The sequence below is a fragment of the Alexandromys fortis genome, unplaced genomic scaffold (assembly GCF_014885135.2).
Source record: "Alexandromys fortis isolate MF-2015 unplaced genomic scaffold, M_Fortis_MF-2015_v1.1 scaffold_11, whole genome shotgun sequence".
Taxonomy (NCBI): Eukaryota; Metazoa; Chordata; class Mammalia; order Rodentia; family Cricetidae; genus Alexandromys; species Alexandromys fortis.
In genome coordinates this window covers 11,870,064-11,896,411 of record NW_026067912.1, presented here as the reverse complement: position 1 = coordinate 11,896,411, position 26,348 = coordinate 11,870,064, and the positions used below count along the sequence as shown (strand labels likewise).

The 26,348-nt window shown below is 45.7% G+C and overlaps 2 protein-coding genes across 2 annotated transcripts in view; one reads left to right on the top strand and one right to left on the bottom strand.

Moving 5' to 3' along the window:
* Dock2 (dedicator of cytokinesis 2) overlaps positions 1 to 26,348 on the bottom strand; it is a 398,899-nt gene that overhangs the window by 175,183 nt on the left and 197,368 nt on the right. The window lies entirely within an intron of this gene.
* On the top strand, positions 1,996 to 20,451 carry Insyn2b (inhibitory synaptic factor family member 2B). The gene is made up of 3 exons (XM_050138696.1): positions 1,996 to 3,341; positions 4,363 to 4,437; positions 20,058 to 20,451. Exons 1-3 carry the CDS (start codon positions 1,996 to 1,998, stop codon positions 20,242 to 20,244), a joined length of 1,608 nt encoding a protein of 535 aa, XP_049994653.1. The 3' UTR covers positions 20,245 to 20,451.

Here is a 26,348-nt window from a genome sequence, read left to right as displayed (position 1 = left end):
GGAGGGACAGCACCCATCTATGTAGGAGTTTGGTGATGAGTGAGCGCGTTCAGAATTGCTGAGTATTTGCCACTGCACCTGCTACATTAGTGGCTACTCAGTAAGTGTGAGTTGTTATGATTAATGTGTGGAAAGCCCTCAGCATGGTAAAAAATGAGTATTCAATAAATGGTGGCTGTTATTCTTACAAGGTACATGCTCCTCGGAGAATTTCATGCACATTTATCTCCTCGAAAGCAATAAAAATGAAGGCGTTCGAGAAGAATCTTGTCCTTAAGTAAATGTCAGTGATAGCTGGGAGAAGCCATGGCTCTCTTGTCCCTGCAGGCTACCCAGAACCTCCACCTGCCCCGCCTATGTCCAGGCTCTCCTCTGCTTGCTGAAGAGAACTTCCCTTCACTCAGCCATCCACTCTCTCAGCACATGCTCACTAAGCACCTACAGGCAGCCCAAAGGAGGGCTGGAAGCCCAAGCACAGAATGTAAAAGCTCCCGGTGCATCCCCTCTAGTTACACAGTGGTGGGCAATACTCACTAAGTAAGTGTACACGCAATGGTTGTTTAATGGGATGTGGCAGTAAAAATTCCTTGTGATACCATTTCATGGCCATTTCCACTTCCTCCTATCTCCCTGGCAAGTTATCAATATGCTGTCTATTAAAATTCTGTTTTCATTTCAAGAAGGTTGTGCAAATGGAATCATGCAAAGCAAGTTTTGGAGACAGTCTTGCTTTTCCTTCTCCACTAGAGTGATGTATGCCAATATTTTCTTCTTTTTTATTGCTGACTAGTATTTCACGTGTTGGAGGTAGGTTCGACATCTAAGATGGTGTGATCTGCCATTAGGGATGTGTCTAAGGAAGAAGGTGGTTGTTTACAAATGAAGAGTAGATGGCTGGGTGGCGATCGCAGGAAAAGGAAGTGATCTAGGTAGACAGGGATTTTTTTTAAGGACCTGCACCCCCAAGGGCACTCATTCACTATGGGAACTGAGAGAAAACATGGCGAGTTGATTGCTAGACACTCTTACTCAAAGGAAACTCAACTCACACGTTAGAACTTGGTGACTGTGGTTCCTCCCTTTTCAGGTACTTCTTGACTGCTTATAAAAGTTGTCTGGTCTCCACGCTTACCCCAAAGATGCAGTGACTATGGTTCTCAGTTGAACACCTCCTGAAAAACCTGCAGAAGTGACCCACTGCCCACATGTGAACTTCAGCCGAGACTCCACAACAAAGCCCAGCCCTCTAAGTCTCTCCAATGCCTTGATTCTGCCCTACTCATACCCTGCTGGGTTCAGTGATGGTATTTAAGAAGTTAAGCTTCTCTCATTGAAACACAGGGAAACAACATGGAAGAAAATAATTGTCCCAATGGAGAAATTTCTGATTGACGTACGTGGGGAAGCTCCCTTAGGGACATCGTGTACCATGTAAGCAGCAGAGCCCCGGGTCATCGCCTTTATATTTACATGCGATGGCAAGAAGATGTGTTTAAGGCTCCCATAGCCTTGCACTGCAATTCAATGCTCTGGGAAAAGCAGCCATCTGGTCTAGACACAGCAGGTTCATTTCAGAATTCACACATTCCAAGTGTGGCGCTATCCCCCAAATGGTACTTCTGTTGTCTTTTTGGTTCAAGACAAGCGAGCGTCTTCTAGGATCAGAACTTTTTCTTGGAATCCACTGACAGGCAAGCCCATCAGTTCTCTTGGTAGGTCAGATGCTTCATAATTAGCCTAGCTCACGGCTTATCTGCTCAGTGATTATGACTACTGTGACATACTATTTCAACTGCAGGGGAAGCATTCCAGACAGCTTCTAAGTCACACAGTCAGGCTGGGAATGGCCGGTGGAGCTTCCTGCATCAAGAGGAACGAACCACTACACCCTGCTTGGCTGTTCTCCTTGTCTACATCTTTAGATACTGCTCTAAAGACTTAAGGGAGATGTGCCCAGGACAAGTGTGTGGTTCTCCTCTCTCTCACTGAGGCTCAATGGCCCAGCAAAGTATGAAAGTGCGACCTGTGCTCCTAAAGCGAAGCAGTCTCGAGTCTGTGGAGCTTGTAAAACAACCACACCACCGCAGGAGCAAATCACAGCAAGTGCGATTCAAGGAAGATGGGAACACTAAGAGCCCGACTGGCGTGACAGAGGTTGATACCCAAACGCCTGAAGACCCGGGTCTAATGGGGAAGACGCAAGCTTCCCGGCATCATCATCCCGCAACCTATTCGCTGTCCTTCCCCAGGTCCCACAAGGCAGGAGGCTTTCGCAGCATCTCTATCCAGACCTCCCCCAGTCTTAGAAAGCACTTCCCAGTTTTCAAAAGGAAGAAACTCACATCTAGCAAGTCCCTGGTGGAAATGCCTACAGCATCCCCAAGCTCCATCCAGGTCAACGGCAACCTCTCTGAACAGGATGTTGTGTCCTCTGACCTTGCCTTCCTGAGGCTGGCTCAGCATCTTGAGGATGGGCCCCGAAGACTCAAAATGCCCCACCCGTTTCTCCCTAGAATGTCCAAGGTGCAAAGCAATGGGCCTGTTAGCTTCTGCTTGGAATCTGGGACTTGGAGGTCCTCAGAGAAGGCAACAGCTGCCATTCAGGTTCCAGAGGATATTTGTCACAGTCCAACCTGGGAAGCTCGAGAGGCTACTTTCAGCCCAGAAAGCCCAGCTGCAGAAAGTAACTCCATACCCACTTTGGTCACCATGTGTCCAGGGGATGGGCAAAGAGAGCTGACGTCAGATCCAGAAAGGCTCCCCTCCTGCTTAAATGCCAACAGCAGTGCCAACAACACCCCAGGCACTGGAAAACTCACACCTGAATTGCTTTTGCCCAAAGATCACCCTGACAACAAAGACCTTGGCCTTCTGTCATCTCAGTCAAAGAAGATGTGTGCTCCTTCACCATCACGGACTCATGGCTCCTCTGAGCCAGGCTCTCATAGCCAGACCACCCACGTAGGAAGAGCCTCGGATTGCACAGCACTGAGTGACAATCACCAGGACCTGGAACCGCTCAAAAGTAGCAGTGTGTCCAAGCCTGTCCCTGTGTGTTGGGAGCATGTGACAAAGCTCTCCAGCCAGTCAGATAGCCCGGAGCTTCAGACTGGTCTTGGAAGTGAGCATCTCCCGTCCTCACTTCCGAGGCATGAGGACAAGCGTCAGAGCATCAGGGAGCTCGGTGGTAGTAATCACAGTCACCTGGCACAGGGGGAACTCTGTGACCTCCAAGGCCGCCTACAATCCGTGGAGGAATCACTGCACTCAAACCAAGAGAAAATTAAAGTCCTATTGAATGTGATTCAAGATCTGGAGAAAGCTCACGCTCTCACGGAAGGGTAAGGTGAATTTCTTTATATTGAAAACACGGCCGAGTGAAGTCATTTGCTGGGAAGGGGCAGAGTGAGAGCACAGGCCACCATAAACAACATCTTCCTAGTGCTCATGGTCTGTTGTTTGCCCAGATGATAACTGATGCCCTCCTGCCCTGCCTGAGATTTAACAATCCTCTACTTGGCAGTTCTGAATAGACTCCCATGGTTAACTCTGTTGTTTCCAGGTTTCAGCAGGTTGAAGAAAGGGACTAATGAAGGACAGGATCAAAATATGGTCCAGTAAATGATGGGGCCGGGAATAACGGCAGGCAGTGTCTTCCTGTCGTTTGAGGGAGTTAGCAGTTTTGCATTGCTGTAGTTTTTCACATGTGTTTGTTCCAAAAGGCTTAAGAAAACCACTAAAGTAGGTTTCCTCTCTACTGACTACTTTGATGACTTGGGCTAATCTGACATGGACCATCCCAGTTACATTAAAATGAGACCCAAGTTCTGATAGAAGAAAGTCAGCGCATACTGCCCCAAGTGATGGACTCAGTAGTAGTATGGGAACATCAGGCAGTATTTGTTGAGGTGTAGAGTTTATCACTCTGGAAAGGCTCTAAATACCAAGAGAAAGCAATGGTTGATGCTCATAAAAGTTGGAAAGAGAAGTAACTAGGTGGCATTGGCTCCTAGGAATCAACCCAGACTGCCTTAGGAGGCTAGGCTGACAGAGAAACACCAAGCACAGGGATCAGGAGTCTCCATATGCACCAGCTACTCACTTGCAAAATCCCCCATCTTTCAGGACCAAGAGCAGGAGAAACACATGACATTTGAAAGTGGCTAAAGATGTACCCGGCACCCCAGCAATGGGAGGTTCCATTGCCCCAAGCTCATCCATCATCATCCTTGTATCTTCACGTATCTTGGGGTCATCATGAATACTGAGCTGTGGGTCTAAGACCACAGACTGAGTTAATAGAATATGGGTTTCCCATGGCTTTTACCTCTGTGTTTATCTTCAACCTGTTCTGTCTTACAGGCGGAACTTTTATCGGACTGGCCAAGACCTCAACAACTGCAGCACCTGTCAGAACACTGCATGCATCATATACAGGTATCAGTACCAACTGTGAGCTGCTCCGCGGAGCAGGAAGCTGTGGGTCCACAGAACACACTAGCAGAATGCCCTAAGTGCAGAAAGCTGGGAGAGGCAGAGACAAGTACCTGAGCCTTAAAATGAAGGTGTTTGTGCAATGCTTTATTTGGTTCTAAGGCAGGAACTGCTTCGTTTCTTATCCACAGGGTCTAGGAGTAAATCCCCTAATGCCATAGGTAACCAGAACAGGTACCCATCCACCTCGCATCTCATCTCAGTTATTTGTCAGGAGGTGGGAAGAGAAATCCAGGAAGTTTAGAGGTTTACCCAACTCCTGCAGAACATCTTGAGAGCCAAAGGGGCCAGGACTGGGACTCATGTCAAGATTTTCTAATTCTAGTTTCCCTATCTCACTACCTCCTCTCTACACTCAATCTGCTATACCATGCACATCTTCTGTGTCAATAGCTGGAGTACTTTGTGTTCACTGGGAAATACACTATTTCTTCCCAGTGCAAGACAAATTATTAGACCCGTGTTTGAATTCCCAAATCTGATACCAGCCTGCTTGTTCTGGCCTCAGTTCCTTGTGTCTAGAGTACACATAGTGACCTCTGAATAGACTGGCCAGGAAAACGACTGGCGCAACATCTGGGAATGCAGTTGGAGACTGCAAACATCTGCACATACCTGAAGAGTCATTGCTGTTAGTAATGGAGAGATCAGTGGTCTCCTCACGCAGAAGCCCGCTTGGCAGGGCAACGGAAATATAGTCAGAGCACTCATTCTAGTTGATAACATCTAATTTTGTTGGGCAAAAGAGTATGGTTCTGTTTTCTGCATGACATTTCTCTTCGGAAAGTGAGACAAAGGGCCTGAGCAAACCCCTGCTCCACCAGGGCGCCTGCCTTCGCTCAGAGCTTTTCCTTCCCTCCACAGGAGGAACTTGAGATCTCATCCTAATGAGCTACCGCATACCTGGAACCCAGCCAGTGCTTCCATGTAGGCAGGGCCCTGAGCATCTTCTCATTGACCCGTTGGCTCCCTAGATGGAAGCCCCACATGTCTACACCAAATAACAGGAGTCTCAAGACTACTTACAAAGTTGCCCCAACGCTAAAAGCACTCACACCTTCACATCTCAAAGCATTAACCCACCCCTCCAGAAAAGAGGATTATTGAGACAGGCCTGCAGTGCTGGAAAGAGAAGCAGGGAGTCTCATCAGTTGCTGCTCTTTAATTTCGATCTCTCATCTTAAGCGCATTTTCTAATCACTAAGAGTACAAAAATTATTCCATGTCCAGACAGTAAACTGGGATTTAAAAAAAAAAACTATTCATCAGAAGCAGGAAGAATTGATTTGGACTAACTTGCACTTACATTTTAGATGGAATTCTTTCAAGTACCCAGGTGATATTTTCTTTTTTTAATAAGGCTTATGTTAGTAAAAGGAGCACGTGATTATTTTCCTGTCTAATTCGAGTTTCATGACCTTCCCCTGAGCAAGTCATTTCTGGCCTCTGGGTTTCCTTTTTGGAGAAATGAGAGGCTTTAATTAGCTTGTCCCAATGGTGCCTTGTAGTTCCGACACCATGTTACTCTAAGCTGAATCAACAGCGGCAATATTTGGTAGAACTGCGACTTTCTAGGGCCTGAGAAGGTTTACGCTTTCCTAACTCTTGCCTCAAACACCCCAAGCAAGCATGCTAAGGGAAGTTACATCCCAGCTGGTACTGCACACCTTCATGTTCTCCTCCTGCTCTGCCCCAGCATGCATTGTTTGTATCTGTCCCTCGAAACAGTCAGCCCTTGTTGCCATTCAACGTCTGGCTGCCATCCCAGGTAGAATCTGTATCCTTGCTTCTAAACCACCTCAAAGGAACGGGCAATTAGTCTGATGAAAGCAAAAAGATCAGAGCAGCATCTCTGTCATGGCAACAGTGAGATGAGAGTTACCATTTAAGGAAAAAAAAATTCAAATGACTTCAAACTTGTGTTGTGTCCTGGAAAGTCAGATCTTAGAAGTTAATGAGCAAGTGATGTGAGCTACCCGTCCGCTCCGCAGGCTGTGGTCTCTCTCTCTGATGACGGATGGCTCCAGTGCCCGTCACTGTACATAAAGCACATGGTACATGATGGATTGCCTGCTCGCTTTTCTTCCCCAGAGAGGCTGCTAAGTTAGCAACACATAAGGTTTGCTAAGTGGTGCTGCCCATGGGCCTTACCTCATCAGCCACAGGCTATGGCTATGCTCTCTGCTCCTGTCAGAGTGATGAGGTCACTGGTTCTAAGAAGCTCATTCTCTTTGACCCCCACACCTCCATGGCTCCCTCCTCTTGCCATGACTCTCTTGGATAAACCTTCAAGGAATACACCTAAAGGTATAGGGCATGACCCTCCAGGGCTTCCAGAGGTTCAATGTACCAAGGTGAAAGACTTCAAGTTTTGGGGAGTGTGGAGGAGTCTTGTTTTGTTTTTTGCTTTTTTGCAGGGCTGGTAGGGAAGTGTTGTTTTGCAGTACTGGAAATTAGACATAGGGCTTTACAGTACCAGGCAAGCACAGGACCACGGAGCTATGTCCCTAGCACTATGTGTATTTTCTAACTAAACTCCCAGGGGAGGGGTGGGAGTTGGCTTTACCCCAGCTTAAGCTGCTTCCAGCCTGTTCGATCTCCATTCGCTCTTGTTAGCTTTAATCCCAGGTCAGTTTACCCAAGGGGTTGCACGAATGCCACTGGTGGCTCCCAAGATTAAATAACAGAGAATTACTTAGTGAGAAACTTGTTCTCTTTTCAATTTTATTTCAATTCTTCTGATTACCTAGAAGGGAAAAATCTGTGCTCCTTGTTACTGCATCTTTCAGCCCTTGCTAGTGCCTGCTTATCACATTTCTTTGTGAACTGGGACCCGATCTCAGGTTCATCGCCATGGGCAAGTAACAGTATCGAGCCAGACTGTAGTAATTTTAAGCATTTTTTTTTTTGCTGAAGCTTTTAACTTGTAAAACTAATCCTCTTAAATATTCATATGGAATGATACAGGTCCCCGTTTCTAAAGTTAGCTCGCTTGGTTTGTATACTTGTTTAAGTTTAAAAAGCAGACTGATTTTGAGCCGAAAAAGTTAAGTGAATACACGTGAAGTGGGTGTGGGAGACTGTCATAAAAACAAGGATATTAAGGTGCAGTAGGACACGCCTGTAATCCCAGCATTTGTAGACAAAGGCAGGGGGATTGATGCTAGGTCAAAGCGAGAGAGAGAGAGAGAGAGAGAGAGAGAGAGAGAGAGAGAGAGAGAGAGACCTCTGATTGAAGTTTAGAAACCGGTTCAGCCCCCTTTTTTCTTCTCAGCAGCAGGTCATCTCTGGGAGACACATCCCTTTCCTCCTCCTTTCCCTGGCCCCTGCTCCTCTGGCCACATCTGCCCGAATCTCATCCTCACACTCACTCCAGGAATAGTCAGCAGAGCCTCTTCGGAGGACGTTGGTTACTTGGTTCTGGATCTAGCTCTCGGGGAAAATTTACTTGGTTTAAGCTGTAAAATGCTTCCAACATTTTGAGGGAAAATAATAGGATGGCCCTCCCTAAGGGGTTGGAATCCATCTCCCATCCAAGTAGATTCCTTAGGAAATGGGAATAATTTGTAAGTTCAGGGTCAATGGAAAAGCTGGCCGTGAAACGTTTGAAAAGCATTAGAGAGAAGGCAGAAATGGGAAAATGACAGGGGACTGTTTGTCCAACATCTCATTCTTGGCCTCTTCCTGTTACTTTAGTGGCACTGATGGACTTTAATTCTGGGTCACAGTTTTTTTTACCTTTTCTTTGAAACATGTAGCATACACACACATACATACACACACACATACACATACACACACACACATACACACTCACAAACACACACATACAAACACACACATACAAACACACACATACACACATACAAACACACACATACACACACACATATAAACACACATACACATACACACATACAAACACACACATACACACACAGTTTTCGACTAACCACTGATATGCAATGTTTAACATTTATCAGTTTCTTGTTTCTATCACCAAATACCTGAGGCAACTAACTTATTTTTTTAAAAAAGGTTGTTTAGCTCATGGTTCTAAAGGCTTCAGTCTAAACTTGGACAGTCCCATTGCTTTCAGCCTCAAGTATAGCAGCCCATCCCAGCAGAAACCAAAGGGAAGCAAGCCACGTCTATCACAAGCAAGGAAGAAAAGAGGGTTGAGGCTTTCATTCACAATCATCTTCAAGGATAAGCTCCCAATGACCTAAAGATCTCTCATAAGGCCCCACCTACTAAAGGCCCACAGCAGCCCCTTAGGGTCAAACTTCTAACACACGGATGTCGGAGGGAAACTCTTCTACATCACAGCGGCACCCCCAATTCGTGTTATATTCTTCATTTTCCCTTAGAAAATTAGCTCCTTTCCCACACTGTCTAGTTTAACACCACTGGCTGCCTCGGGACTCGGCAAAGTCAGCACAGGCCCTTTGTTCTTAACAAGACACACACACACACACACACACACACACACACATTTAGCTACTAGTTCCCCCTGCTGAATCGAGTCCCCATATGTCAACCCCTCTGCTCTGGATTACTAAAGCTCCTCACCACCAAGTTCAGTCATCTCAATGCTGGTTGGTCTTTTTTCCAACAGGTCTTTTTTTTCCTCTCTTATCCTGAGTATTCCTCTATGCACGTTGCCAAATTATATCTGAAAACAGAATCTGGCCATGTTTCTCCCCTGCTAAACCACCTTGACCTGGCTCCCCTTTCCTTCAGCTGACTTTTCAAGGCCTCTGCAACATGATGCCAAAGCCTTTCACCTGCTGTGACTCCAGCTCCTCTCCAGACACAGAGGCTGCTTAGCTGCGCGCTTGAGCCTCAGGCCCTTTGCTTGCATCACCTCACTTTCCCAGAGTACCTCCTGCTCCGTGATTCTCTATCAGTGTATTTTATCATCTTGCCAGGAAATCCAGCTCTTCCCCCAAGGACTCCAAAACAGCCCCAGTGGCATGCCTATTCTGCTGCTACACCATGAATCCATATGACAGTCAGGGCGTAGCACACAGTTGGTACTTAATTGATGCTTATGAGAAAAAAGTATGACTATATTGATGGGAGATGAAGAGTTAAAAATAGTGGAGGCCTTGAGACAGTTTGTGGGTCACCCACGAATAAAGGCATTATTGCCATTTATGTGCAAGCCCACTTTGGATGGGGACTTGGAGGGTTGCGATAATCCAATGTTCCTGTTAGGAATGAAGGACTTCTGCATAGCAGGTCCCTTTGAGCTGAATCCAATAAAGACTGGATGTAGCCCATGGATTGTCAATTTGAGATCCTTGGAACACTGTATACTCTCAATGAGATGGAACCTAATCAAATCCCCCTCAGATGACTCAGATGGCTGCCGCACTGTCACAGGACATTGAGATCCTGTTCTTCGGGGCCATCCAGCAGCGCTGCTCGGGACTGTGCCAGCTCTGGAAGGAAAAAAAGACTCGCTTGTAGACAGCCACAGACAACTCCCTCAGGCCAAAGTCCACTTGCTCTGGCATCTGGGTGAGCTGCAGGCTCTCCTGGGTGATGGGCAGGTGCCTCCGATATCCACATCGTAATCCCTGAACCCTGGGAAGATGCAACTTTATCAGGCAGAAGGGTTTTGTGTGTGTGTGTGTGTGTGTGTGTGTGTGTGTGTGTGTGTGACAATGTTAAAGTCCTTGAGATAGGGGACTTGCCTGGGGGGTCTGAGTGTCCCACAGATTTTAGTTACCATGAGGATCAAGGGAGTGGAGAGTCAGAGAGGAGACACAGTGGCAGAATCAGAGCTCACACGCCCAGGAATGTGTGCAGCCCCCGAAGCCGGAGTGGCGAGGCAATATGTCTCCTCACAGAGCTTCCAGAAGGAATGCATAGCCCACACCTTTGGGCTTTGGCCCTCCAGAACAAGAAGAGTGAAAACATGTTTTTTTGTTTTGTTTTGTTTTGTTTTTGCCATGAAATTTCTGGTACTTTGACCAGCGGGCAATAGGAACCAGACTTTCCACATTAAACATGTATAATATAGAAATTCTCCTTGTTTCTTTGAAGGTCAGTTTATCAGACTTTATTTGATCACTTTTATAATGTCAACAGCTGAGAACAGATGAGAAGTATCTACTGAGAAGGAAATTAAGGGAAAGAAATAGGAAAGTGTTACCGGTGAGCAAGCCACAGCTTACTGCGCTATTATTATTCGCAGGCGAAGTGCCACCCCCACCGTGTAATATATAGGATATTTTAAAGGGCCCCACTCTACAGATGAGGACACTGGGCCTGTAACAGAAGCTGGTATTTGTACAATACTCAAATTAAGCAATCAAGACGGAAAAAAAAAGATGTTTACTTAGAAGGGTCTTGGTACTAGTCATTGAAATAGCAGTCTCGGCACTGAGTTATGACCTCTGCAAGGCAGATTCCAAGGCATACTGCTTCCAAAGGCCAAACCCCTTTGATGGCTGCTAGAACTTGGTAAAAAGCTGTCTCATTGCTGAGTTCTACTCAGTCAACAATTTTATAAGCCTTTGCATTACACTAAAGATGCATTCCCTAAGTGAGGCTTTCAGAATGGGACCATGGCCGGCCTCCTTCAGAAGCTCAATTCTCTTTGTATTATGGGTTTATTCCCCAATCTACTCCCTCTGAGGGAGTTGTAACAAGGTCTTTGGAAAGGTTTGAGGACCTCTAAACAAGGTGAAATTGGGGAACCTTAAAAAAGGAAATGGGCCAGTCAGTGATGGTGCATGCCTTTAATTCCAGCACTTGGGAGGCAGGGGCAGGCAGTTCTCTGTGAATTCAAGGCCAGCCTGGTCTACAGAGTGACTTCCAGTTCAAGCGCCAAAGCTACAGAGAAAAACTGTCTCAAAAAACAAAGCAAACAACTAAAAAAAAAAAGAGGAAATGATAACCTATTTGCTAGATTTTGCAATAGTCCATTCATGGATGAAATTGTTGAACTCATAGCATTTCCTTGTCAAGCATCCTTAGGAGGCTGTTACCCTTCTGCTTGGCCTTGATTTGAGGGTTAGAAGGTCACACATAGACTCCTCATATTCCTGGGAACAGAGGTAGACTAGACGTGAGGGGAGGAGGGACAAGGTATTATTATTGTTCTTGGAATGAGCGCTGTCTTCCCATGCTTCTTTGTTTGTGAAGTCTCTCTGAAGCTTCAGTGTGCCTTACACATTGCTTAAGGGACTCATGTGAAGTCTTTCATCTGAAATGAGGAACCATTGGCAATCCAGGCTGACATTTCTCCTGTAATTAAAGTTAAGAGCCAAGAAAGCCCAAGCCTGCTTCTCAGCAAAAGAGCCCAATTGCTGGCATTGTCCTCTGCAGAATCCTAGAGGATTCATAGTGCTTACCGGACCAGGTGGGTGTGTCAAGCACTGCCCTGCACAACCATGGCTTTCCTTTCCGGGGAGGGGTGTAATCACCCGTTGTGCTGAACAGAGAATACACAGTGCTAAGTGCCACACAGGAAGCTTCTGCAACCCCCCTAAGCTCTTCAAACTCCGCAGACCACAAGATGCTTTAATTCTGTTACTCTCATTACAGACATCTCCACGGGCAAGTCCTTCTGAAGCACATCGAGAACTGGGCAGATATTCAAAAGGAGGTCCCCTGCAGGAGCTTTCCTTTGTACCTAGCTCTCTCTTTCCAGGGGCCTTTCTCCTCTTGGTTTTGATAGTGACAGTAGATGACAAAGAGGCTCCCTGGGAGACAGGTCACAGCCTCACAGCTGTGCACCCTGCAGGGGAAGAAAGTGAGGGCTTCATTTTACAGAGCACAGAGAGCCTCAGAGCATCAGTGAACTGCCTAAGGTCATGTGCTTAGCGGTGCCCTGAGCGCCTCCTTGAGTTTCTTTCTGTGGTTAAGCCGTTTGGCCACTGGGTCCCCATCAGGCCTGTCACTTAACGCTATTACCTAGGCAGAGAAAAAGGCATTTCTCTAGAAACTGCAGTGTGCTTCAGCCCTGTGGGTTTCGCACGCAACCAACACTCCCCTTAAATTATTTAGTACTTCTTTTTTCTTTTGTCTGTTGGCTCATGCTCTCCCAGCAGGGAGGCAGGTAAACAGAGAGAACCACAGCCTTCCATTCTCTGGAAGGTGCTGAGATCTGCCGGGGTGGGGGTGGGGGGGACGGGGAGAGGTGTAGGTGTGGGGGGGATTGTTGGGGGGAGGGGAGGGCATTTCTAAAACACACAGCAGAGCTGGCCTTTCAGCTAATCACAGGTGCATCTCTAGCCCCCCGTTAGATTCCAGAATGGACTGAGCATATAGATAGTGAGTATTTGAATGCGGATGAGACTGTGAACACCATCTAGCCTCATCAGCCGCCGGCCACAAGCACAGTTTAAATACTCTTTGTGGCACAGGTGGCAGTTTCTCAGAGGCCGACGGGTTGGTATCCGAGTCATTTATTTGTCCTTACTCCCTGCCTCTTTTGGGAGCTTCATCCTTTTCTTCTAAGAGCGTAAGGGGAAATGAGGAAGATTTATGGTGTGAGCAATTTATCTGCAATAAAAAGCGAAGCCTACTTTAATGCATTAATAGCTAAAGAGCCTCAAACACGCCATAAATACGAAGTCAAGCACACCGAGTAGCACACAGGAATAACGGAGAGGGTGCTGCAGGGACACAGGCCCCAAATGACAACACTGTGACCGAGCCTTTCCTTCTCTGTCAAGTTTATAGAGGAATCATTAGCAACCATTAAATAAGTCAGCGTGCCAGGCAGTTTTGCCAAATAAATACCGTGCGTGGGTGAGCCATCTCATTTCGGAATCCAGATGGTAGGAGTATTATTCCCATCATACAGATAGGGAAACTGAGTCCGGGGCAGGCTGAGTTGCCCAGTAACCTCGTTAACCTAGTTAAGCCAAACCTCGGTCCTGACTCGCAGAAGGCTTTCCTGTCTTTTAGCTCCTTTTGAGCTTCCTTCATCGCTTAATATATGTGCTACACTTCTGAGAAATGTTCTACCCTTTCAGAGAGCTTAGGAAGCTTCTCATCATGGAGTTCTAGGTGGCCCTACAGCTTGGCTCTGTTTTTCTGTGTGCCCAGAGAACAATGTGTGATCCCCCTGAAGAGTCATCGGCAGCTAGAAATGGCTTTAAGTTGTGATGCCCAAACTTATAACCTATAAATAATCAACAAACCAGTCCCAGTGGGAAAGTTTGAAGAACACTACCCCTTGAAGCAGTTGGTGGTATTTGGAGGGGGGATACACACTAAGGCTATCTTCCCAAACTGTGATTTTACCCCCAAAGTGGTATGATTTGTTTTCCCTGGGGCAAACTGACCCCCCAGACCCATCAGTTGCCACAGCTGATTGATTCTCTGTAAGGACTGCTGCAGGAGGCTAAACCACATGTGGTACACTCTGGTTTGGCAGAGAGAGACTACAGTGTGCTCCCAGGAGAGGAAGGAAAGGAGCAGGGATGCATCTGGAGGCTTCTGTCTCCAGGGACACACCCTAGAGCCCAACTTGCTCTTAGTGTAGGCTGAGAACAGCAATCTTTACAATGCCATGAGAACCACTTTCTAAGAAGAGAGTACCAAGGGCTGCTAGGGAGGGACATGAAGCCAAGACCCAAGACGCAGACTAATGATAGCTGATCCCACGGATAACCTTAACTAAGTTGTCCCCTGATGGGGAACATTGTTTCTGGCTCACTGCCAAGGCTTATTTGCAGTATAAAAGGATATTGCCTGATGGGAAGTCAGCTAGGGTGTAGGGACCACCCACATGACCCAGCCCAGCTGGAGTTCAGTTCCACAGACAATTGTGGGGTCACACAAGAGACCTAAGTCTTTGTTGGTACCTTATCCCACATCTTCTGCCACGCAGTTCTTACATGGAACTATGTCTATGCTGGTTCATAGTCTTTATGATTAGATTCATGGTCAAATCATTGGAAGAACCTTTATCCCCTCTCCCTCAGTTTCTTCAATTGGTAAATGAAGATAGTATTGTTTCTTTCATGGAACAATGAGAATTATGACAGGGACTCTAACCTTGTAGTATGGTGTCTAGAAGATAAACTCCATTAATGATAGTCTCTCTAATATATTAATATTATCGCACATTTAAATTACCATATTTCCTAATCTAACAGGGTCAAGGCACTCATTGCTTCTCTTTAGAGCATGACCCTCATGTGGAAATATTCACTCTTTAGAGATAAAGAGCAAAGACTGATCAGGAAGGCAGGTGCTGTAGGCTGGATATCTGTGCCTTCCAGAATCCATATGCTACATCTTAGTGTCACATTCCATGGCACTCTGAAAGTGGGAGATGACTGGATCAGGAGAATACGACCCTCATGAATGAGACTGGTGTCCTTGTAGACAAGACTCTAGAGAGTTTACCGGGCCTTTCCACCATTTAAAGTCACAGGGAGAAGACAGCCATCTATGAACCAGGAAGCAGGCTCTCACTAGACATCAAACCAGCAATGCTTTGACCTTGGATGTCCCAGTTCTTTGGAACAATGAGAAATATTTATCTGTTGTTTAATACGCCTACTGTACTATATTTGTTCTGATAAAAACCTGAATTACAGACGTAGCCACAAAATTTTGGTTTAAGTTTGATCATAGCTCCCAGTATGATTTCTCTTTGTTAACTTGCTTATCGGTTAAGTGGGTTTAACAATCTTCCATCTTCCCAGGACATTCTTAGAATAAAACAAAAATACATATTTGAAGTTTTGTAAGGCTAAAGATGTTATATAAAAGCAGGAACCCCCTGTCTCAATCTTCTACCTTTCTTTATTTGGTTCTATAAATTTGTTTTATTTTTAATGTTTCATCTTTGGATGAAACTCACTATTCTGGGCATTGTATTTTATTTTGGCTTGCCTAGTTCCTGCTTACCCAGCTAGGATCACCAGGAGCCTGGAGATGTTGCTTGGTCATGTTCTTATGCATTTTTCAAATATGTATTTTTAATTCTATGTATGGGTATGTGCACGTGAGTACTGATGCCCTTGGTTGCCAGAAGAGGGCATTGAATCTCTTGCTGTTGGATATATATATAGGTGTGTGTGGTCTGTTCTATCTGGAAACTGAACTCAGGTCCTCTACAAGAGCCGTATGTGTTATTAACCACTGAGTCATCTCTTTCCCTTACTGTCACTTCAACCAGGTGAACCAGGGCACAGGGCTCTCTGCTTCCTAGAACATTTTTTTCTGCTTTGCATCCATGATGATAGTGGAAGTTAGATTAGCCATCTGTCCCACAACTTGTTCTCTGAATGCACCAAGGCAGCGTGCTTGATTATGTGACTGAATGTCAAGGGCACTAAGACTCCCCAGGAACTAGGCATCCCTGACCTCATACACCCCCAGAGGATGACCTTCACACATCTTGACAGATCTGGGTTATGACTGTGCTTCAGTTCTGGATGCAGCATCGCAACAACTTCTTGTCTAATATTTATTCCTCGCAGTCCTTGCGGAATCTGCCCAAACTAGACTGGAAATGCTCAGCTTTCTTTTTAGAGTCTGCATGGAATATAGGGAGCATGGATGGAGGGTTACTGTAGAGATAACATGGCAGGGAGGCTCGGAAGGACAAGAGGAAGGAAAGAAGGCCAGTAGGGCTATTAAGGTTATAAGTACTCCACTCAGACCCGGGACCCAAGCCTCAAACATGGAGCTCATGCCTAGAATTTACAAACAACTAAGTTGTCAATTTATTCCTTCTCCCAAAGGGTTGGTGAACATGGTCTAGGCTGTCATCTCTTCTCATCTGCTCATCCTTGAGATGAAAGGCTGATGAGGGAGGCAGGGCATGGCCCCTCCCCATTTATAAGCCAGCTGCCACCAAAGCAAAATGTCCTCCCTCCTCTCCTCTCTAAACTAAACAGTAGTTTGTCAAACGGGTGAATAAGAAGAAAAGTGACAATCTTCCTTTATGCTAATAAAGTGCTTTGGCCTAAAAAACATTAATCAATTTCTTTGCAAAGCGCACACACTTCTCAATACTCTGCTATTTGCTTGGCCTTGAAAAGAAAGTCACTCTCAATCCCCTTTAAACCATCAAGACCAGTGGGGAGAGACGCATGGGGGAGGGGCGGCTCCCTAAATCCTAGTGATTTTAATGGAACCCTGCTGTGTTTCCATAGAAACATAACGATGTATTCTTCCCTGAATGTACAGGAGGGGAGGAGTGAAGAGCAAGGTATACAATGTCTGAAGCGCTGGAGGTGCAGGTGAGGAGGTGAGGCATTTGTCCCTAAGAGATGAAGACAAAGCACTCGGTGAAGAAGAGCCCGAGTGGGCAGAGGCTGTGCCCACGTAGCACGGTTACACCTGTTTCAGCCTCCCCATCATTATGACAACCCGGTGCTTAGGCTGTTATTGTAATTCCCACATACAGCTGAGTCCTGGGGGAAAAAAAGAAAGCTGTCCAAGGTCACCCAGCCAGGAAATGATGCAGCCTCGGTTCAAACTCCGGAGTGCTCAACTCAAAAGCCTTTTGCTCCAGCCTGGGCAATGGGCAGCATCGGAGACAGAGTTTACATTCTGTCTTCTGGCTCTTTCCTTCGCAGGCCTTCCAATTCTGGGCTTATGTTTAGACTCACTCAGAACCATATTTTCTAGGTTTAGAGATGTCTGTAATCTTGGGAAACGTAGGCAGTTCGTTATTGTTAGTTTGCTTTGGATGAGGCAGTCAGAAACTTTACAAAGGAGAGAAAGGCAGTCAGGGGTACATGTGTGTTCAGATAACTTAGCATGGACACATGGACAAAAACCTGTAAGGAAGGTCTATTTGACAAGTGGGAAGTATATTTGGATCCTCTGTCTCTGGGAAGCAAGCTCCACAGGGATGGTGCCCTGGTCTGTCTAGTCAAGTCACTGGAATTAAGCACCAGAGTGGCTTGGTGGATGGATGGGTGGATGGGTGGATGGATGGATGGATGGATGGATGGATGGATGGATGGATGAGTAAATGGATGGATGGGTACGTGAGTGGGTGGTTAAACGGATGGATGGATGGATGGATGGATGGATGGATGGATGGATGGATGGACGGACGGACGGATAGATGGATGGATGGATGGGTGAGTGGGTGGGTGGGTGGGTGGGTGGGTAGGTGAGTGGATGGATGGATGGATGGATGGATGGATGGATGGAATGTTCTATACCAGACAGCATGGAGTCTTAGCATGAGCAGGTATTACTTGTTTCTTTTGGCTCCATCTTGTACTCTGTAATGAAGATTGTTTTCTGCCGCAGTAGGTAAGGTAAAGCTATTTCAGGAGCTAAAAAAAAAAAAAACTGTGAGTGTGACTGTTCCTTATCAGCCAAGCATGCATGCCTCCAGTGACATAGAGGCTGAGAATCAAAGCTTGCAGCTCTCTGCTTTAAACTCCCTCTTTACTGCAATGCAGAGGTTGCCTGAGATGACCATTTCTAGCCTCTGGATCTGTCTTCCAAGTTTCCTCACAGAAGCAGGTATAGGTGATGCTGACAGGAAGCTGCTCCACCACCCAAGACAAACAAGCGTGCAATACTGGACAGCAGTGAAGGATGCATGTTTGGATGTCTCTGAAGACTTACCTAGCAAACCATAGGCTTTGACTAGGTCTCAAAGTGCTGATGATGTGGGATACTATTTACTAGGGACAAAGCTACTGGTCTAGCAATGTTGGTGCTGGCTGGCCAAACATTAAATCTATCTGCCACACCTTTCTCAATATCGAGACACCGATCTGGCATATGGACAATATTGAATCAATCTTGGTTGAATGGCAGAGTAAACATGTGGTGCCTAATCTGCGTTGCATTTTGAACATACACCTGTTTTCCACTGTTGCCTGAGATACTGGGAGTTGGGGGTGATACTTCTTCAGCAGAGTATCACTCGGCTACTAGAGAATAGGGAAGTGACTTGCAGTTGATGCACCTTAGAGCCTAGCTTTGAAAAACACAATCTGTGTTTCATCCATTATGTAGGTCAACCTGCCAGGAGTATGTCCCAGGAGAGAAAACCAGAGAGTAACAGAAAGACAAAGATGTCCAAAAAGGAGAGGAGGATCTGGAGGAAGGTTATTGATACCTTGTCCTGCTGGCTACACGACAGGCTATTCTGCCCTTGTCTCTTCCTTTTCAGAATGCTCAGGTCATTGCTGCATTCGGGGCTTCCTTTCACACATGTGACAATTGTGATTCACTTGGACAGCAGTGCTAACTCTGATCTTAAGCTCTGGGAAATAACACGGAGATCACAGACAAGGGCAGATGGTCTTTTACTGATGGCTGTTTTTCAGCCCTTGCTGGGCACGTTACATCCAGAGCGATGAGGGGTCTTTTGTCTTTCTTACACAGTGTTTAATCTCCCCCCCCCCAGCTAAACAAGGGGCATGCTCTGTTTTTATTACTGTATGTCTGCCATTTTCTAGACTCTTGTGATAGCTTTTCATCTGTGGACCATCTGAGGATACTCGTAACAAGCTCTCAGCACTAAAGTGCACCCCAAAGTGGAAGGGAAGGAAAGAAAACAGGCTGGGCAGGGTTGCATAACAGGATACGTACTTCCTAGCCTAGGTTCAGGGGGACACCAAACAGAGTGAGAAGGAAAGCAAAGGGTTCCCTTTTCCAGGCACAAAGAGGCTAAGGGGACTGCCGGCTCCTTCCCTAGGCCCAGGTTCTTTGCTAACTCTACATTCCTGGGGTTTCTTGGCATCTTGGTTCCATATGGTCTCATGTATACCTTACAAACCTCTGTGGAAGTCACCATGATACAAACGAAATACACTGTGCATTAATACTCCAAATACACATGTAAAGTGGGAAAAAAGGAGACGCTGTCCCAGCAAACAGTATTTCAGTCTCTCCGTATGGAGGAATGCTGAAAGGCAGCCTTATGTGTAAATCTCTCTAAGCCATACTACTGAGACGTAATTTGCTATAGTCCTCTGCTGGACCAGCTGAGCTATCCGAGGGACACAATTTGAAGAGCTTAGTGTTATCAGCGATAACAACGTCAGTAATGGTACCAAGGCAGAAATTAGTATTAACATATGAAAAAGGATTATAACATGCCAGGCACTGATCTGGGCATGTCATTGACATCATCTTACTTTACATATATTTATTTCAATGAAAGAATTAACATTAGAGGCCATGATTACTTCCACTTGACAGTTGAGGAAACTGAGCTTGGTTTGCCCGTGTGTGTCTTTATATTGCTTACATGTTGATAAGTTAGTTTTCACGAACACTGTTAAAAAAAAATTAGCAATGAAGAACCCTAAACAAAGATGAGAAGGAAGCTAGACCCTGTATTTACTGAATGCTAACATGCTCTGTGCTTCATTTACTTGATTACATCCCCGTAAGGTATCATTAAAGGTATTAATTTAAGGGGGAAGAAGGGGAAGAGTCTGAGAGATGGCTCAATGCTCCCAAAGTCACACAGGCCCTCTGTCCCTAATGATGTAGTGCTTAGTCCCTAGGACCTGTCCTCGTGTGCTCTGGGTAACAGGATGCTAGATCAGTGTGTGTCATTTTGCAGTTACTCTCCTCCCTTCCTCTCTGTCTTCCAGCGTAGAGTATGATTTCCGGCAGCAGGAGGGCAGGTTCCATGAGATTCTCCAGAGCCTGGAGGAGGCAGAGCCAGCTGAGGAAGCACCTTCCCCACCCAAGTCCCCAGCCGAAGCCCCGGTTCCTGAGAAACAGGACTTACGGCGGAAAAGCAAAAAGGTGAAGAAGAAATGTTTCTGGTGGATATGAGAGGATCAGGACTCCCCACATTCCTTCCTGAGATTGGGGGGGTCCCCTGCCTGCCTCAAGGTCTCCCCGCTCCTCTGCAAACGCCCAGGCTGAGATCCCTTGACTCTCGACATGGCAGTGCCTCAGAGCTGGTAGACTGTTGGGACACCTGGCCTCCCACCTTACCTGAGTAAGGGGTGCCACTGCTTGCTGAGGATTTTGTGGCCCCTTGTGTGGCCACGTGCTGAGCTGCCTGTACACACAGCCAGGCCTCATCCTCATCTGCTGAGTTCAGATTCCCACCGTAAACAAAGCCCCCACCACACTCCCAACACTTCCACGACACCAAGCAGTTTCTTCCCATCCTGAGTTCATCAACCCCAAAGAAATAGAAGCGTGTGTGCTGTGCACTGTAGAAAGACAGAGGTGGTAAGCAGGTATCCTAGAAAAAAAAAATCCCACAATAAACTATCAGGGTTCTAGGATTTATCATACAAAAGCACAACAGAACTGAGCGGGGTCTAACAATGCCAGGTCGCCCTGATGTACTAAAGTTCTCTTTTGTGTTGGTTTTTGTTTTTTTGAGCTAGCCCTTAGAACTCACATCAAGGGGCCGTCTTCTTGTAAAGTACGGGCCATGCAGAGTGGCAAAGTCAGGTTGCACGGGGGTATGAGGCACCTGTTGTGTGACTGCTCTATGTGACTGGAGCTCAAGTGACTTTCTGGGGCCACTTAACGATCATATGTCTCTGTATGGCAAGCGGGATATAAACGAGAGGGGCTTTAACTTCAGGCTCCCGCCATTCATCCATTCATTCACCTGTAACATCAAGGGTCACGGGACTCAGCAGCCTGTATGTCAGTCTATATTATCAAGCAACACTGATAAGGCTGAGCTGCCATCCAGCACCTTTTCTCATCCATGCACTCTTGTGACAACAGTGTAGATAGACGCGAACACGCTACTCCGCCGTTTCCCTTCCCTGTGACCAGGCTGTGGTCACCTAGTCTAGGAAGACGTGGGACTGAGAACGCAGATGAAAGCCCTTCTTCCACAACTCCTTAAGATCTGGCTCGTTCCATCGAAAAGACCTCCCTCCGCCCACGGATGTCAGGTCAAGCTTGCATGTCAAGCAAACTCCTAAGGCAGTGCAATTAAGTAATTGCTACACACTTGGGCTGAGTAGGAAGCAAGGCTTGGGTTCCTTTGCATTACATGCAGTACTCTGCCAGCCTGTGACTGAACATTGAACTGACACTGCCAGAAACACGAGCCACACCTAAACGAAGAAAGCATTTTAAGCCCCCCCCCAGCCGCCACTGAAGGCCTAGTGTCTGAGTGAGCCTCTACTGTGCACGTGGGAGGTGAGTACCCCACTGCAAATTGAGACTAATTGAGCAAACCGCCCCAACAATTCCACTTCCCCGTCACAGTGCTGCAGTGCAAAAGCTATTTCAGGGAGAGCGAGGGAAACTTGGCAAGGAATCTTGGCTCGCACTATTTAAGTCTTGGGATGTCATTCGAGATGTTCTTTCTCCGGTACTAGTGTAATGTTTAAACCCACAAAGTGAGACCCGAATATAGAATGTCAAGTTAGAATCAAGATAAATACACTTGCCATGCTTAAGAAACCACATTTCAATTAGATACGTTACCACTGGCCAAAAGCCACAGATCTTTCGTTCTGTATGCACACACTCGACTCTCAGTTGGCCCCTCCAATGGAAAAACACAGTACAGAGGATAATCCAATAAAGCAAAAATCATTTGGGATCTCTTACGTAATTTTATCTTGTAGTGGTGCTTCCATCTTAATTTGTTTTGCTTACACTAATTTCAAACGAATTTATATTCCACAGCATCAGGATGGAATGAAAATATTATTGCACTTAGATTTAGAGATCCACGCAATAGAATAGTCTATTCCACTAACTTGGAGAAAGTGGTGTAATTGTGCCCCCTTTTTTTTTGACTGAGGAAAAAAATGGCTACTCCCCCTGTTTTCTAAGCTCTGCGTACCTTCTGACAGTGGGGGAGCACAAACTATGAGAGCTAGCTGCAGCCCTTGCCCCTAGTTAGCCTGGAAACATGAGGAGATGCCGGAGGTAGCTCATGTCTTTACACACACACACATGTCGAGTTAGGGACCTTGCATAAACGCTTAACAGAATGAGATGAAAGTAGGATTGGAAAATGTTGACATTCCCAGAAGTCAAACCAACGAAGAGTATGTGATTCTAAACCAAAGCACAACACCACATCACATTGCTTAGGCCTCTAACCTGCACCTGGAGAGGAGGGTCCTTCTAATAATGAAACCCTGAAAATCAGTATGTGGGAAAAGGAGCTGAGAAACACCAGCCCGCTGAACAGAAAGGCTCATCTCGACATGAAACGGAAACCATTCACATGTATACCAAAACTCTATGCTCTGCTACTTGTGTTGAGTACCACCGCTTCTTTGTACAGTAGTGTGTCATAAGATAATCTACAGAAATGTTATACTTGAGATTATATGGTTTTATGGAAAGAGATTAATTTAGCAAAGATGACTTTTATGAAATGGAAGGGGCTGGTTCATCTGTTTAAATCGCAGGGATTTGATGTGGCTGTTCCCTCTATAGTCAAAGCACTCACTATCCCTGGAACTCAATGCCAAGCTCATCTGTAGAGCGCCTTCTTGAAGACAATGTATCACTGTAAGGTTTTGTAAATTTCTAAACTGTTTTAAATGGGATATTATCTTTTGCAATAAACTTAAGTATTTTTCCTAGGTCTGAAGATTCCGTTATTAGTTTGGGTTGAATTGAGTTGTGAAATTTTAACTCAAACAAACAAATAAACAAACAAAAAAGCCTTAACAGCCCTAAAGGCAAAGATGGTTATGATGCTTGCCATTATTTGTTTATAAACAAAGAGCCAGAAGTGACTGACAGCAATCTCAGGAGCCTTGTGTCCTGACCATATGGGAGGTGACCTGAACCAAGGAGACATTCCCAGCTGCATTCAAAGGGGGCACATATCTCATTCATGGTTTATCCTTATGCACAGACACCTGACTCTAGCTTGGCTAATATTTCTCTTCAATTACTTTCTGATGAACAGTTTTCCTTAAAAGACATCTTTGGGGAAAAAAGACATCTTTGGATCATCAATACTGAGAAAATTAGTATCACATACGAAAACTCAAACATGAAACAGTAGTTTGATTAATTTCAAACGAGCTCCTGCTTTTGAAGGTTGAGGGATCTAAGCATGAGACCAGCCCATTTGTAGAAGAGATGGTTGCAAGTATTCAATGTGTTCTAATGTCACATTAACACCAAACCCATGTTGTCCTGGACTAGTCGCAGAGAGAGAACAGAAAGGAAAGGAACTTTCTCATCATGTGAGTCAGCACCTGTGCTGCTGTGTCACTAGAGACTTCTATCTGGAGGAGGAGCCTCCCACTCAGGATAATACTGACTTAGAAAGAATAAAAGCAAAGCAACACTTTGGACTCAGAAGGCTTGGGTTTGACAGCACTCTTTCCCCCGAGCAACCTTGACAACTGAGCTTCTGGTTTTGCATCTTATGAACCAGAACTCCTGTCCTTAGAAGACACCCTGGCAATTAAGCAAAGGAAACTCCAAACACAGTTAGGGCACACAGCAGGTGCCCAGTAAATACACATCTATTCATTTGCTCATTGAAGTAAATTGGGAGGAAGAAGGGCAGGGGCTTCCATGAGGGGGCAGTTGGTGCCAGATACAGGTTTAAGAGCCTCTCAGGGCAAGGAGCCAACTCATTCTGACTTAACAAAACCATAGCAAGTGGGGCAATGCATGTTAGTAATTGTGTTTGATGGCTCAAAAGAACACATGAGCCAAGAGTACCTAACACAGCATTCTGAGAAAAGAAGAGTGTTAGGCCATGGCATCCAATCCCCAAATATGGGAAAGCATTGGAGGGCCTGGCCTTTCCATAGACAGCATGAGACATTGAAGGATAACCGGATGATTTGCCCAAGGCTACTAGAACTGAGGAAATGAGCCCTGGGAGCACAAACGCCAGTGCTCAGTGTGTGGCATACAGGCCCAGGCCAGCCACCACTCAAGTTAGACCCAAAGCCCATTCTTACCCTTGTCAGCTGAGCAGAGTGTCCAGCACAGTCTTCACTTGTCAAGGATCTAATTTTAGGTTACACTCAGCAACCTTTTGGGTGCTAAAAATATATCTGTTTTTAAGATCCAAACCACAAAGATGTTTTATGAATGTTACTCCAATCAAACAAGAAGGGCCAGGGCACACATCCAAATTCAGTGCTGACTGCTTACTGTGATCCATGTTTGGCCAACTTAATCATCAAAATCACCCCTTTGAGTCCATCCATCTCCATTTCTTCCCATCTCCCTTAAACCAAGAGACAGCCCAAAATGCCTGGTGACTGGTGTAGGAGGTCCTTCTGTCCATGTGCTACTACCCCTAAATCCAATGGTCCACAAGTCCATGATTTCTTCCTGCCGCCTTTGGAGCCCTCAGCCCACAAAAAGCAGAAATGCACCTTCAGACACCCCACAGCTTGTTCTTCCAGGCCAGACAGCTGCCCCATGGCAGGCATCTTAATGTCTACCACAGTAACATCCCCTAAAGGGTCTGTGAGAACCCTTCTTCCTGTCTAGAACATCCTTACCATGCTACAACCCTCCTTGCTCAGTTTCTAGCAACAGGTAAAGCCATCCCAACCAACCTCCACAATGACCACAAACCACACCAGATGTTTTAAGTCATTTACCCACACCAGGGATCCTGACCCCAAAGTCCTTGACATAGCTGTCCTTGAACATATAACCATGTCATTCCTGAGTGGCTGTTCTTGTCTCTGCAATGTTCCTGGGGAAAGGAAGCTACTTATTGTCAGTTGCTGGTATGTACCCAGCACTTACCATGATGGACCTTAAGATAGGTATTGAAGTAACAAGTTAATTAGTAAATAGGATCCAGAAAACACCAACTCTCAACCCCTGATCTTCCCCTGCCCATCGGATGAAAGCTCACAAGGGATGGCACAGTGCGGGCACCCAGCCTCAGTATCTGTACCTGTGGAGTGGGAGGCTTTTGCAAGCAACACTGCCCAAGGCATCCAACTCTTCTATGGTCAGCCTGGCTTCCAGAACTTAGGCTCATCAGGACACAGCTGTCCTCACCCTGTACCTTTATTGACAGCCCCCACTTAACCTTGTTTCGGAATAAATTGCCAACATAATTAAATCCCAACGCATTCTGCACATTTTACCAAGATACTGCCCAACTGTGTGAGAGAGAAAATGAGTTTTGAAATTAAAGCAGATTGTTAACTATTTCTGCTGTAATGTTTCTATTGAAATGCTAGCATTTATTACATGTGACCTAGTCCATTTCAGACACAATGCAATTTAAAACAGACAGGGGCTGTCTACTCTAGGAGCATTTTGGGAGAAGCATTTTGCCTTGGCTTCAACCATGATTAAAGTGGAAAAGACAATAACATCACACCAAAGGATTATTGGCTCTCAAACAAATAAAAGCTTCATTATCATGAAAGGCTTTCAAAAAAATTCTCAGAATCTATAAGTATATTAAATCTCATTCAAATGAAACCCATTATTTTCTTCCCGACAGAACCTGAGTATACATTTTGTAGACCATTAGCTAGCCCAGTGACCTCTACTGGGCATACCAGCCTGGTTTCCCAGGTAGCACACTCAATATTATGATACCTAGTTATGCTAAAAAAATAAAAATAAAAATAAAAAAGCAGCCTTCTTCTGAGTGTACCAAACCAAAGCAACTGACGTATTTTAATTGCTGAATTCCAGAGTGGTTCCCACAGCTTCATAACAGAGCACAGTAAATAACTGAACCCCACCCTACCCCAGACAGAAATCAGACACAAATGACAAAGGGACCTTAGAGTTATTTATTGTCATTGTCTTCTGTTGGTAATGTTTTTCAACTACAAAATGTGTTTTCAATGGGTTAGGTTTGAGGATTAAAGAGAGTGAAACCAAATGCAACTGAAAACATCATCATCTATAAATCCAGACTGCTGGCCTGACCACCATTTTTCAGGGATAGATCCTATCTCTCCTCTACTAAGAGGTAC

Bases quoted from the DNA above. Each gene is read 5' to 3' on its own strand.
- Insyn2b (XM_050138696.1), top strand. From the start codon at position 1,996: ATGGCCCAGCAAAGTATGAAAGTGCGACCTGTGCTCCTAAAGCGAAGC. The intron at 3,342-4,362 runs GTAAGGTGAATT...TCTGTCTTACAG, and splicing joins GCTCACGCTCTCACGGAAGG to GCGGAACTTTTATCGGACTG. The intron at 4,438-20,057 runs GTATCAGTACCA...TCTGTCTTCCAG, and splicing joins ACTGCATGCATCATATACAG to CGTAGAGTATGATTTCCGGC.